This window comes from Armigeres subalbatus, chromosome 2 (assembly GCF_024139115.2).
Source record: "Armigeres subalbatus isolate Guangzhou_Male chromosome 2, GZ_Asu_2, whole genome shotgun sequence".
NCBI classification, from domain to species: domain Eukaryota; kingdom Metazoa; phylum Arthropoda; class Insecta; order Diptera; family Culicidae; genus Armigeres; species Armigeres subalbatus.
The window spans coordinates 462,585,181-462,597,910 of NC_085140.1; the positions used below are offsets into that span (position 1 = coordinate 462,585,181).

The 12,730-nt window shown below is 40.5% G+C and overlaps 1 protein-coding gene across 5 annotated transcripts in view; it reads right to left on the minus strand.

Moving 5' to 3' along the window:
* The window catches only part of LOC134213881 (rap1 GTPase-activating protein 1), a 324,347-nt gene that overhangs the window by 193,030 nt on the left and 118,587 nt on the right, over positions 1-12,730 (minus strand). Inside the window, exon 1 of one of the 5 annotated variants that reach the window (XM_062693327.1) lies at positions 7,415-8,135. The exons of 2 other annotated variants lie outside the window; for them this stretch is intronic. Coding sequence is in view for 2 of the 3 variants with exons in the window: in XM_062693322.1 (XP_062549306.1) it covers positions 6,869-6,942 (74 nt within the window). In the remaining variant the exon portion in view is untranslated. Of the gene's footprint in view, positions 1-6,868; positions 7,363-7,414; positions 8,136-12,730 lie in introns of those variants that run through there. 2 more of the 5 variants (XM_062693324.1, XM_062693322.1) reach the window with 2 other exon arrangements.

The following is a 12,730-nucleotide window of genomic DNA, read 5'->3' on the forward strand; positions in this document are numbered from 1 at the left end:
AAATTCTTGAAGGAATCCTTGATAAAATTTTTATAATTTTATTTCGTGAATTTTTGGGATGCCACCACCGACAATTTTTTAATCAGCGCACGAGTCCAATTCTTTCCGCTTCAAGTTTTGTTTTTGCTCACAAATCTCAAAACAATCCAATACATTCTGTAATAAATCTAATTGTTTATTTTAATTATTTAATAATTTATTTTTTCTATGACCTTCAGATGGATTTTTTCCCACGATCCTTCGTCCAACTTTCATGTAAATTAGAGTGCAAGCATCCTTTACATGAAACTACGTAATCAAAAACGCATTTCTTATTTTTTACACTGACAAAAAAAAACTACATATGTCTTAACAACTGAACAACTTAAAGTTCGGAAGGAGTCGGAATTCGATTAAAGAAATAAGAAACCTAAAATCGATTATTATTTCTTCATCATCAGCCCACACTCACCCTCTCTAATTTACCCAAGATGACGAATTCAAGCTGCTCAGAACTCCGGAAGCAATTGATAGAAACATCCCAAGGACGACCCCTTTCTTGGCACAACTTAACCAAGGGAAAGACATTTTTTATTGTCTTCGGTTTTCCTTCATCGTCACCGCTTCAGAACAAGGCAGGAAGCAAACTCCATTACGCTAAACAGTCGTTCCGGAACGAAAGGATCTTCCCACCGCCTTCGTCGGGTTCCTTTTTGTCGTTCGATCGGTGTCAAAAGTTAGTGCCGACGGCAAGACGATTTGCATCCCTTTCACTTTCCAGTGGAGTGGACAGAAAAGTTCAAGAACATTTTAATTAGCTTTGGGTGTTCGCCCCCAAAATAATCCGTCATCTAGCGCCACAAAAGCTTTAATAGACAATCGTTTAAAACAAACATGAACGCCGGTGACGGTCCAAAATTTTGCCGAGGACTGTCCACGGCGTCGTTCGACTCGCCGAAAATAGTTTCGGTCCTTGTTCGGACCGCGCTCAGTCGCCTAGACAAGGCAAGGCGGATCGAAACAAATTGAAAATCACGCCAAATTGTGCAACGGATAATTCATGAAACATACTCAAATTTACGAACAACAAGCGATGTAAGCTGCGCAGCCGCGTTAATTTGTAATTCCGAAAATTGCATAACGACCACAATACCGAAAATCAATCAAAGCAAGGGGACGTAAAAAAAATCCAAGCAAGCCAAGATGCTGGCGCACGGCTGTGACACTTGACTTCTTGAAGCGCAACTGAAATTTATCGATTTTACCTTCAACGTTAACGCACGGGCATAGCGCACCCTTATTTAATTTTTTTTTCGCCGCTAGTATTGTCACCTTTGTCCGAAACAGAATCTTTTGGATTTTTTTTTTGCTACTCAACAACCATCTGCTTGAGATTGTTCAAAATTAAGCACATTAATCGTTGCTTTAAATGATTTCTCCCTTCATTCGATCTCGTCGCCTGCTTCGAGGACGGCCTTCAATTCAAACTGATGCAAAACAAGTTGGCTACTGCGATTCGATGACGAGCAGTCAGAAAGATGGCTCTTGAAGCGTGGGAAAGAAAGTTTGGCGAGTAGCAGCGGAAACGCGAAAGATCGGCGTCTATTTGTTCTGTTCTCCCTAATTTTTCCGGTGGCATGCTCAATGTCCACGGCTTTCTTTTTTATAACTCACGGAACAATGCAAATTAATGGCATAGGGGAAAAAAAGATATTCAAATATTTCAACTGCCTACAGGTCGGTCGCTATGTTCGCGAAGAAAGTAGTTTGAAGAAATGTACAGAAGGGTGTTGATAGGGAAGGTTTTTTAACGATGGTGCGCAATGAATTGATCCTGCAAAGCGTGAAATCCGGTTCTTGTTAACGGATTCCATAATTTCTTCGTCTTGCGTGTAATGCGGATCCGCAAGTTGGTTAATTTTGTACGTAATCTTTATTGCTGTGGTGATGATTAGGTTACTGATTTATGGATCTCTTGTTTATGAGTTCTATTATGCGTAGAACAATTGGAATCATTGTTCGCACAGGTAACTGATTTTAGATTTTTTTGAAATATTGTCCAAAAGGAACAATGTAATGCTGAAAGAAGGTTAGTTATACTTTAACCTTAAAAAACATTTGTTATTGCAATACCCATTTTGTTCAGCATCAATGAAAGTGTTGACATTAAATGAGATAGTGCAAACAAATTTTCATGATAATCAAATTTATTCAAATTGAAAAAAATAAATTTTAAAAAACATGAATTTAGCTTTTAAAGAGAACATTAGTAAAAACACAAGGAGAACTCAAAAAGTACAATTTTTTTATACTCGATATGCATAAGTCACAACAAGTACAACCATTTCAGGTATTTCTAGTCAATTATTATTTGATACGCATCGTTTTCCTGATATGGACTAAACTATTTCACACGCATCACGTCAAATTTTTGGCATCCATACACGCAACGTCCAAAAAAAATCAAACTACTTAAGGCAACCATTCAAGCCAGCACGTAACAAAAACCCGTCCTTGGCAAGAAGGGGCCCTATTCCATTCGTCGAGGCCGAAAAGTTGGGAAGAAAGTTGTCCCTGAAACCTGCCAACACGCGCACCGTCTCCGAAGGTCCAAAAGGCATTGTCGATTGCCAGCAAAGTTGACGACACGCACGATAAACGAAGGTGCTGTTTTAATGGATGAAAATGGAATTCTTTCACTTTCGCGCATATCTTTAAGCAATCCGGACTGCACCCGTACTGCAGAAGGAAATCAGAAGGGGAGATCGTTCCGTTGCCTGCCAGTTTTACACGATCTTGATTGCGTGGCCTACTGCGATGCGCGGCAGAGGACTTGAACGATTCTTCGCTTTTCCCTCGGAACATAGAATCAACCATTGTGTAGCGTTTTATTGTTATTGCCTTATCCCGACGTGTTTCTTATGCAGATCTATACGGTTAGCAATCTTCCGCGAAGGGGAAGGGACGGAAGTTCCCTTCTTCATCAATCAAGTACCCCATTAGCTTCGCAATAACGATGCAACGACGACAACTGCTTGACTTAACTGCTTACGTACGATGGCGTCCCGCGGAGTAGCGTTGAGAAAAATGCATCAGTCCATTGCAGCTAAACGGTTCCTTTCTGCGGTTGGGATGGTTCCGTATCCCGAAGATTTATGATTATTAAGAACAAATATTTGAATACAGGAAGGGATTGGTTTATTGATCGTCGTTCGATCCCGCCGAGATCCGAATTACTGGAGGTCTATCAAAAGGTGAGGTTATGTTTGCGGTCGTAAATCTTATTTTTCCCATCGGTTAAGATTTTCTTCTTTTATGGGAAATTGTTTGCAAACTTTGTAAATTGAGCAAGGGGTGTTCATTCATTTGAATTTCAGTGGTCGCCGTTGTTTACATGATTGCGATGGCAAATTTCGCGTTCCAGCGCCTACTATTTGTTTATTGCAGTTTTATTCAAATTTTCGCCATTACCGACTTTTATGGCTTAGCAAATATACCCTCGTTAAATTTATTGAATTTTTCACTCGAATCAGTTGATCGAGTTGAACCGTTCCCGAATTATTTTTCTCGAAAAACAAGTCATTGGGTGAAAACAGCATCGTATGGAATTCTCTTCTGATGAACCAGATCGGATAATTAGCGTGTTTTCATCAGATTGTTTTATTTCTTGCTGTATAATTCACAAAATCGGAGCATTAACGGATCGAATATGCTTACATGTTTGGAGCAGACATGTGATTGGTAGCGGTAGGCGGCAACGGATTGAAATAGGTAAGAATTATTAATGGGAAATTATTGGAAGCATTGATTGGGGGAAACTATTGAGCGATTTTATTGATGTTACTAATATGAGTAACGTTTCGCAGATCAATGGCAAAATGCACTGTTGGAAATCAGACCTGTTATGATTGCTGCAATGTACGAGTAGAAAATTTACTCGACTTGAAGTGAAAAATAATTTGCTTAATCGTTTTGCTAATGCTTGTGAAAATTTTGGAAATCAAAATGTAAGGAAACAAAACACTGCAAATTTATCAGAACTGAAACATTAGACTAAATATGTTTTAGATCTGATAAGTTGCCGTTGTTATGTATTCTACTGTTAATAATATCGAATAAACATCACACCAAACAAGTTATTTCAAATTTGCCATCCGAAAGTTGAAACTGACCAAGTATCGTAGTTTCTTTACAATTGAGCTTTGCCTGATGAGGACACCAAATTAACAAAGTAATTACAACTTAATTTTAATTGCTTGACTATTCCGTCCTTCACAACATGCAGCTCATCCCCGCAGAAATATGTACCGATCAGAGGACACCCGCAGTGGGGGTGAAATGGAAAAGAGCACCACTACCAGGATGAAGTCAAGCCAAACAAACTCCCAACAAACCGGATGTATGTTCCCGTGGTAGCCAGAAATTTAATATAGTTCCCAGCGTGAGATTCCAACACCGACACGACAGAACCGTGTCCTCGGTTACCTCATTGTGTTTATATTTCAGCGATGATGCTGTTGTTTTTGTTCCTGCAGCGAAGAGTGAAATTGTTGGAAATTTGCTTCAGGAAACATTCTTTCTTTCTGTTTGTTTCGCTGCCATCGGTCAAAAATGTCATTATTCGGCACGGTTTGACTTGCACTCACTGGATCCATCGATACTATTCTAACTACCAACAACTGTAGCCTTTAGAAATCATTGTCTGAAGAACAGTGTTGGAAGAACTCCCAAAAATAAATAATGAAATTATCTCATAAAAAATTAAAATTTAGATGTCAGGAGTAAAACAGCTCGTATCTTTTTAACACATATCATGAAATGATGATACAACATTTACCATACATGATGATTATATGCTCTATATACAAAATCTTGCAACCATTCTCCATTTTCAGAAATCATCAATTTGTCATGTTTCCACATCCGAACTGTCGAATCGACAAAGAGAAAAGACAAATACGCTACCAATCAAACAATTTTCACTCTTGACTGCGCGTAAAATGTCCTGCGGCGATAAAAATCTATTCACATCGCAGACCGAAGTGAGAGAAAGAGGTTCGGCACGACCGCCCGCAGGATACGTTTCCGAGTTTGTTTAGCATCCATCGCAAGGCCTTCCACCACGGTGGGTTGCAGCATGTTTAACAATCGCTCAAATAGGCACTATCATCCACCGACACCAAATAAAGCGACACAGAGAGAGTCCCCGCTGCAAATGTGTATAGGAAATGTGAAGTAATAATTTGTTACAGGACTCCTGCGGACTTCCGAAAGTGTCGCACAGTTGTCTCTACCGTTCCAGAAAGCGAACGGAGAAATGGCGGGAGGGGAATGATTACAAGCAATTAGTCATTTACTTACTTCCTAAATGCGCTTTCTCGATTGTGGCACCGAAAAGGACGACAGAGGGTGAGCCGAACGGTATGGAAATTATCGTCCCCAGGAGAGCACAGCGCGCACATTGCGCCTAGGATATTGGCGACCGGTGCGAGAATAAGATCTTCTATGCACGATAAGAAAGAGGAAGTGTTTGGAGGACCTTTCCTGATGTAGATAGATTTATGAAGTGTTGATTACGACATAATTAATGATCCCGTTCCAGGCCAATGTGCGCGCCAATGAACGTTATGGGAAATCTGTAGACCTGGCGACCTGTTGGTGTATTATTAGAGGATCAAAGCATCTGTTCGTGGGGATTGCTTGAGTTATGAAACAGTTGACTTAATGACAGTTTTGTTGATTTGATAAAATCAGAATATGATTAATGCATTCTCCACTGTTTCCGAAACGAAACTTGATAATGGTGTTTCATACTTGTATGGACATAACACTAGGTTTGTGATGCCTGAAATCTGCAATGTTAATTTTTAATAATGATTATTATAACAATTTGCAAACATTGGTTGTTTTACATAACAATCAAAAGTTATATTGATTAGAAGCATTTTCAATCAGAATAAACATCAAACTTAATTATCCAAGCAACGAAAATAGCTGAGAAAGCGAACATCACTTACAACACTTCCGAAGCGTGCGCAACTGAACTTCAGGAACGAGGCACGTGCTTCCTCACCTGTGCAATTATGATCCACTATGAATGATACGTTATCCTAAAGGCAGGGAAACTGACGATAAAAAACGGTTGACTGGCGCATCGCGTGAGTAAAACATTCTCATTTAATTCAACACACCGGAACGGACCGGACTAGCGCCCGTAAGCGACAAAAAACGTCTTCACTGCAGAATGAAAGGAGCTGCGCATTCAGGTGGATAGAACACTGCTTCAAGAAACGTCAACAAGTTGGGGCAATACCGCGCACGCGATATAAATCGTGTAGAATTGTTTTTTACAGTGCAATAAATAAGGTGTAAAACAAAAAATCATCAATTTTAACAAGTTTGTATTCCTCAAAAATTGTCTGTTAATTGGATGGAAAATTAAAGCAAATCGTTCAACCTTAAAAGCATCCACCAGTAATGATCACACTTTTTCAAGACTGAGGCATAAGTAGAAACAAAAAAAATACAATGCATAAGAGAATAAAACAAAACGAACAAAACAAAAGAGATTAGTATAAACGACATTCAGAACGAACATTTATCGCCCCCCGAGAAATCATACAAACAGTTGATAAACAGAGTCACTGCTCTCGTATGCGATGCACGCATAAATTCCTGCGGTTGCTTTGTTTCTCTATCGTTCCCTTAAGGACTGCTTAGATCTCGGCTCTAAATCTACCATGCATCAACGCTACTCAACTGTGTGTGCTGCGGTGGTTTGCAGTCGAAGGAAACTACGAGGACGCCGGGAGCTAATTTTAGGCTAATCGGGGGTGGTGGTGACAAACAGAAAACAGAGCAGAAAAAAAATCAAAACGTATGTACATACAGCATTCGTTTCATGTACCTCTTGCGGACGACCAGGGTGTAGGATTCCCGGTGCCCAGAGCTGAGGTATTTCATGTTTCCCAATTGACTTGTCTCTCTCTCTTCTGGGATAACCTTCCCTTTCGGTTCACACTTCGTCCCAACTCGTCTTGTAGTGGGGAAGGTTAACCAGCAGACGTTCTTCGTTGGTTCGTTCAATGGATTTAGTTCGTTTCGTTTCGTTGATGGGTAGCACGTGACTAGGTAATCGGTTCGTTGATCCTGGGATAAGGCAGGACCAACGAAAAGCAAAGCACTTCTGCTCGGAAGCTAAACTGCAAGCACATATGTTCGTTCACACTCGCTCACACATGAAGTCCTGATGAGTCGTTTATGATGAATGGGTACGCTCGATCTGGTCGATCGGATTAATGAACGATGCGTTTGTGGAAGCGTGCACACTATTGGTTGTCAGTAGAAGCCACAGATGGGAGATGATAGATGATTTGTGTTAATCCGACACAGCATGATTGCGGTAAAGTATCACGCTTATTATTCAATCACTCACTTTCATATATAATCCACACACTTAGAGGGTTGTGTCGGTGATCACCAGTTATGGTCGTCTCGAGAACTAGAATCCAATTGTGCGTTCTTGACATACACCACTTGCCGTTGCACGTATATGTTCACTTCCACGCTTGGCGTAATTTAACTGAAAAATACGTTCCGACAGCAATCCGTGTTGAATCAAGCGGAATAAATCACAGCACACTATGACCGTCGATCGACGAATGATCAATCGACCATGAATGGCGCTTCTCTATCACTCCCAATAACAGTGTTATCTCATTTCGCTTCTCGTTTCACTCTCCCGAAGGAACAAACAGATTCACCAAAAAACGGCCACAAAACAGTAAAAATTATTATTTTTTCCAGATTTTCTTTTCACCCTGCTTCTTGCAACAAACTTTATCATTTACTATTCTTCCTGTACTCCCACACTAGCGATGAGCTTGGATCAGGTTCCAATAGGCACTTATTTCACCCTGGACACCTCCCATGAAGGACCCATCAAATCTGCGTTCCGTGACACTAATCAGTACCTCACTCAAATCGCACAATTTGTCACGTTTCGTCCTGAATCGGATCACACAGAAAATAAATTAGCTATCGCGACTGTCGATGCACTCCCGAATAGATCCTTCGATTTCGACGTGCCGTCGTCGCACTACATCCCGATAAAGCAAGCGGCGACGAATCTCCCTTGACAACGGTGTTAAACGTGCGATTGCTTGAGGCACACTGTCGTCGCCGCACCACCGAGCTGGGCAAAACGCTACGCAACGCAGAATAGCGACGTAGAGCAAGGCAAACCGAGTGAACGTGTATGAAAACATTGAGTTGGGCCGCACTACTACATAAAAGAACGAAACAACACAGCATAGCAGCATAAGCCATGCTTATGCACGGCAAGTATTCGAGGCAAAGGAAACAGCAACCACCGCAGCTGTATGCAGAGCCGAACAAATCGAAATGCTCGCATTCGAGCAGTGAACGAACGATTTCGAGTAGCGCAAACGACCTGCGCGGCGTGCGCGCACACGTTTATGCATTTTTGTTTTGCATTTTGAATTCCTGTTTGCATGCCGAACTGTCGGATTGGAACGTGGGTTAGTGAACAGTCAGAGTAGTCGGCGCGGCGGCACTACAGTTTGCGACAGGGAGATCAGCATTTGGTTTGGGTTGTGCTCTGCGTGATTCCGATTTTATGACCCTCGTGGACCGCTTGCTTGGACTGAGCCGCATCGCATCGGACAACAACGCATCAGCAGAGGAACAGAGCGCATGGTCGCCTTGGGTGACGACGCAACATGCGCCAACTGCGATTAGTGTGATTGGCGGGACACAGTGGTTCAACAATTATGATATTTTCATTTCTTGTTACTCATAGTTAGTTATTTGTGATTTTCAGTTATTTATCAGTTGACGAAGTGAAATAAAAAAGTTTATCCAATTCAGTAAAAACCACTATGGATTTACTATGGATTTTGACAGGTTTGCCTGTTCGTTCTTTTTTGGGGGATAAATTTATTCCTTCGAATTTGCTCGGGGAATTCCTTCGAATTTCCTCGGGAAAATCCTTCGAATTTCCTCGAAAATTCCTTCGAATTTCCTTCGAAGGAATTTCCTTGGGAAATTCCTTCGAATTTCCTTGGGAAATTCCTTCGAATTTCCTTGGCAATTTCCTATGAACTTCCTTGGGAAATTCCTTCGAATTTCCTTGAAAAATTTCTTCGAATTTCCTCGGAAAATTCCTTCGATTTTCCTTGGGAAATTCCTTCGAATTTCCTTGGGAAATTCCTACGAATTTCCTCGGGAAATTACTTCGAATTTCCTCGGAAAATTCCTTTGAATTTCCTCGGGAAATTCCTTCGAATTTCCTCGGGAAAAAAATCCTTCGAATTTCCTCGGGAAATCCCTTCGAATTTCCTCGGAAACTACCTTTGAATTTGCTCGGGGAACTCCTTCGAATTTCCTCGGGAATTTCCATCGAATTTCCTCGGGAAATTCCTTCGAATTTCCTCGGGAAATTCCTTCGAATTTCCTCGGGAAATTCCTTCGAATTTCCTCGGGAAATTCCTTCGAATTTCATCGGAAAATTCCTTCGAATTTCCTCGGGAAATTCCTTCGAATTTCCTCGGGAAATTCCTTCGAATTTCTCGAAATTTCTTTTCGAATTTCCTCGGAAATTCCTTCGAATTTCCTCGGGAAATTCTTCGAATTTCCTTGGAAAATTCTGAATTTCTTGGAAATTCCTTCAATTTCCTGAAATTCCTTCGAATTTCCCCGGGAAATTCCTTCGAATTTCCTCGGGAAATTCCTTCGAATTTCCTCGGGAAATTCCTTCGAATTTCCTCGGGAAATTCCTTCGAATTTCCTCGGGAAAATTCTTCTTCGAATTTCCTCGGGAAATTCCTTCGAATTTCCTCGAGAAATTCCTTCGAAATTTCTTCGAAATTGCTCGGGAAATTCTTTCGAATTTGCTCGGGAAATTCCTTTAAACTTCCTCGAAATTCCTTCGAATTTCCTCGGGAAATTCCTCCGAACTTTCTCGGGAAATTCCTTAGAATTTGTTCGAAAAATTTCTACGAATTTCCGGGGGAAATTCCTTCAAATTTCCTTTGGAAATTTCTTCAAATTTCCTTTGGAAATTTCTTCGAATTACCTGGAGAAATTCCTCGGGAGATTCCTTCGAATTTTCTCGTGAAATTCCTTCGAATTTCCTCGGGAAATTCCTTCAAATTTCCTCGGGAAATTCCTGCGAATTTCCTCAGGAAGTGCCTTTGAAATTCCTCGGAAAATTCCTTCGAAATTTCCTCGGGAAATTCCTTCAAATTTCCTAGAGAAATTCCTTCGAATTTCCTCGGGAAATTTTTTCGAATTTCCTCGGGAAATTCCTTCGAATTTCCTCGGGAAATTCCTTCGAATTTCCTCGGGAAATTCCTTCGAATTTCCTCGGGAAATTCCTTCGAGTTTCCTCCGGAAATTCCTTTGAATTTCCTCCGGAAATTCCTTTGAATTTCCTCCGGAAAATCCTTCGAATTCCCTCGTGAAAATCCTTCGAATTTCCTCGGAAAATTACTTTGAATTTCCTCGAAATTTCTTCGAATTTCCTCGTGAAATTCCTTCGAATTTCCTCGAAAATTCCTTCAAATTTCCTCGAAATTCCTTCGAATTTCCTCAGGAAATTCCTTCGAATCTCCTCGAAATTCCTTCGAATTTCCTCGAAATTCCTTCGAATCTCCTCGAAATTCCTTCGAATTTCCTCGGGAAATTCCTTCGAATTTCCTCGGGAAATTCCTTCAATTTCCTCAGGAAATTCCTTCGAATTTCCTCGAAATTCCTTCGAATTTCCTCAGGAAATTCCTTCGAATTTCCTCGAAATTCCTTCGAATTTCTCAGAAATTCTTCGAATTTTCTCGGGAAATTCCTTCGAATTCCTCGGGAAATTCCTTCGAATTTCCTCGGGAAATTCTTCGAATTTCCTCGGGAAATTCCTTCGAATTTCCTCGAAATTCCTTCGAATTCCTCGAAATTCCTTCGAATTTCCTTGGAAATTCCTTCGAATTTCCTTGGAAAATCCTTCGAATTTCCTCGGGAAATTCCTTCGAATTTTCTCGGGAAATTTCTTCGAATTTCCTCGGGAAATTTCTTCGAATTTCCTCGGGAAATTTCTTCGAATTTCCTCGGAAAATTCCTTTAAATGTTCTCGGGAAATTCCTTCCAATTTCCTCGGGAAATTGCTTCGAATTTCCTCGGGAAATCCCCTCGAATTTCTTCGAGAAATCTCTTCGAATTTCCTCGGAATATTCCTTCGAATTTCTTCGGGAAATTTGTTCGAATATTCTTGGAAAAATCCTTCGAATTTCCTCGGGAAATTCCTTCGAATTTCCTCGGGAAATTGCTTCGAATTTCCTCGGGAAATCCCCTCGAATTTCTTCGAGAAATCTCTTCGAATTTCCTAAGGAAATTCCTTCAAATTTCCTCGCGAAATTCCTTCGAATTTCCTCGGGAAATTCCTTCGAATTTCCTCGGGAAATTCCTTCGAATTTCCTCGGGAAATTCCTTCGAATTTCCTCGGGAAATTCCTTCGAATTTCCTCGGGAAACTCTTCAAATTACCTACCTCAAATTTCTAATTTGTCTCTATTTTTATGGTGTTTCACTTTTACGTATTAAAAACTAGAGAGAACATTTTTGTCGAGCTCGGTGGTCTCGTGGCTACCGCTTCTGCCTTATGAGCATGATGGATGGTTGAACATGATGGATGCTTGACTTAACAAGGGGTGGAGTCAATGTTGGTCAAACTGCTTGACCGTGTGTACGCTGCATAAGACATACTTATTAGTCCCAAATCAATATCTGTGGTAACGGATGAAAGTGGATCTACTCTCAGAATTGTACAACTTCCGAATTTGTGCGAATTGCTCAATTCTAATGGTAAAACCTACAAAGAGCATTTTATAATAAATAATATTTAAATTTTTCAGTGGAATGTCATAAGACGAGTTAGTATTATCCCATTTAATTCCAACACTTGAGTATAACTTTAAAGATATGTGTTTGATACGTAATTGATGAGATCATAAAGCCGTCTTCAGTGTCTCGTACTAGACTCAACTTCAAGTACAGAGTCGAGTCGAGTCACGAACGAGACACTGAAGTAAAGAAAAATCAATAGATTCTGCATCTGACTGTACACTTGTACAGTAATAGATCAGTAATAAAGTAGGAGAGCCATTTATTTGGAATTCGTCGAGAAGTTTGATAAATAATCCGAATAATTCACTACAAAATTATTAACTATGAAATTGACTAACAATATTTTTAGTTTCAAACAATGGTTGAACGAATCACCTTTTTGCCAAGAGCCAGAGGACCGAAGCAATAAATGTGTTGTGGTTGACATCTAGCCACGTGCGCTTGATATCTGTCGCGAGACCAATTATCGCGAACCGGGAAAAGCCGATAAATCAAAATTAACGCACGTATTCAACCGACATCAACATATCAACCCCCTTTCAAGTAACAAAGCAATACAAAGAACTTGTCGAAACATCAATTCACGAGTCGTTACGCAACGTTCGATTTTTTTGGAAACATACGTCGGCTTTTTCGAAAAAAAAAAAGAAAGAAGAGTAAACTGACGTCAGATGCAATTTTATCCGATCCGAAATGAACAGCATTTTACCTAACGCAGTGCATCCCCTACAGCTCGGTTCGATACATCCGCATTCGGTCCATTTAAACGGTAGCGCGCGGAATGCGAACTACATAAAGGGGTGGATCATAATCGTTTAAAAGTGAGGCAACGATCATTA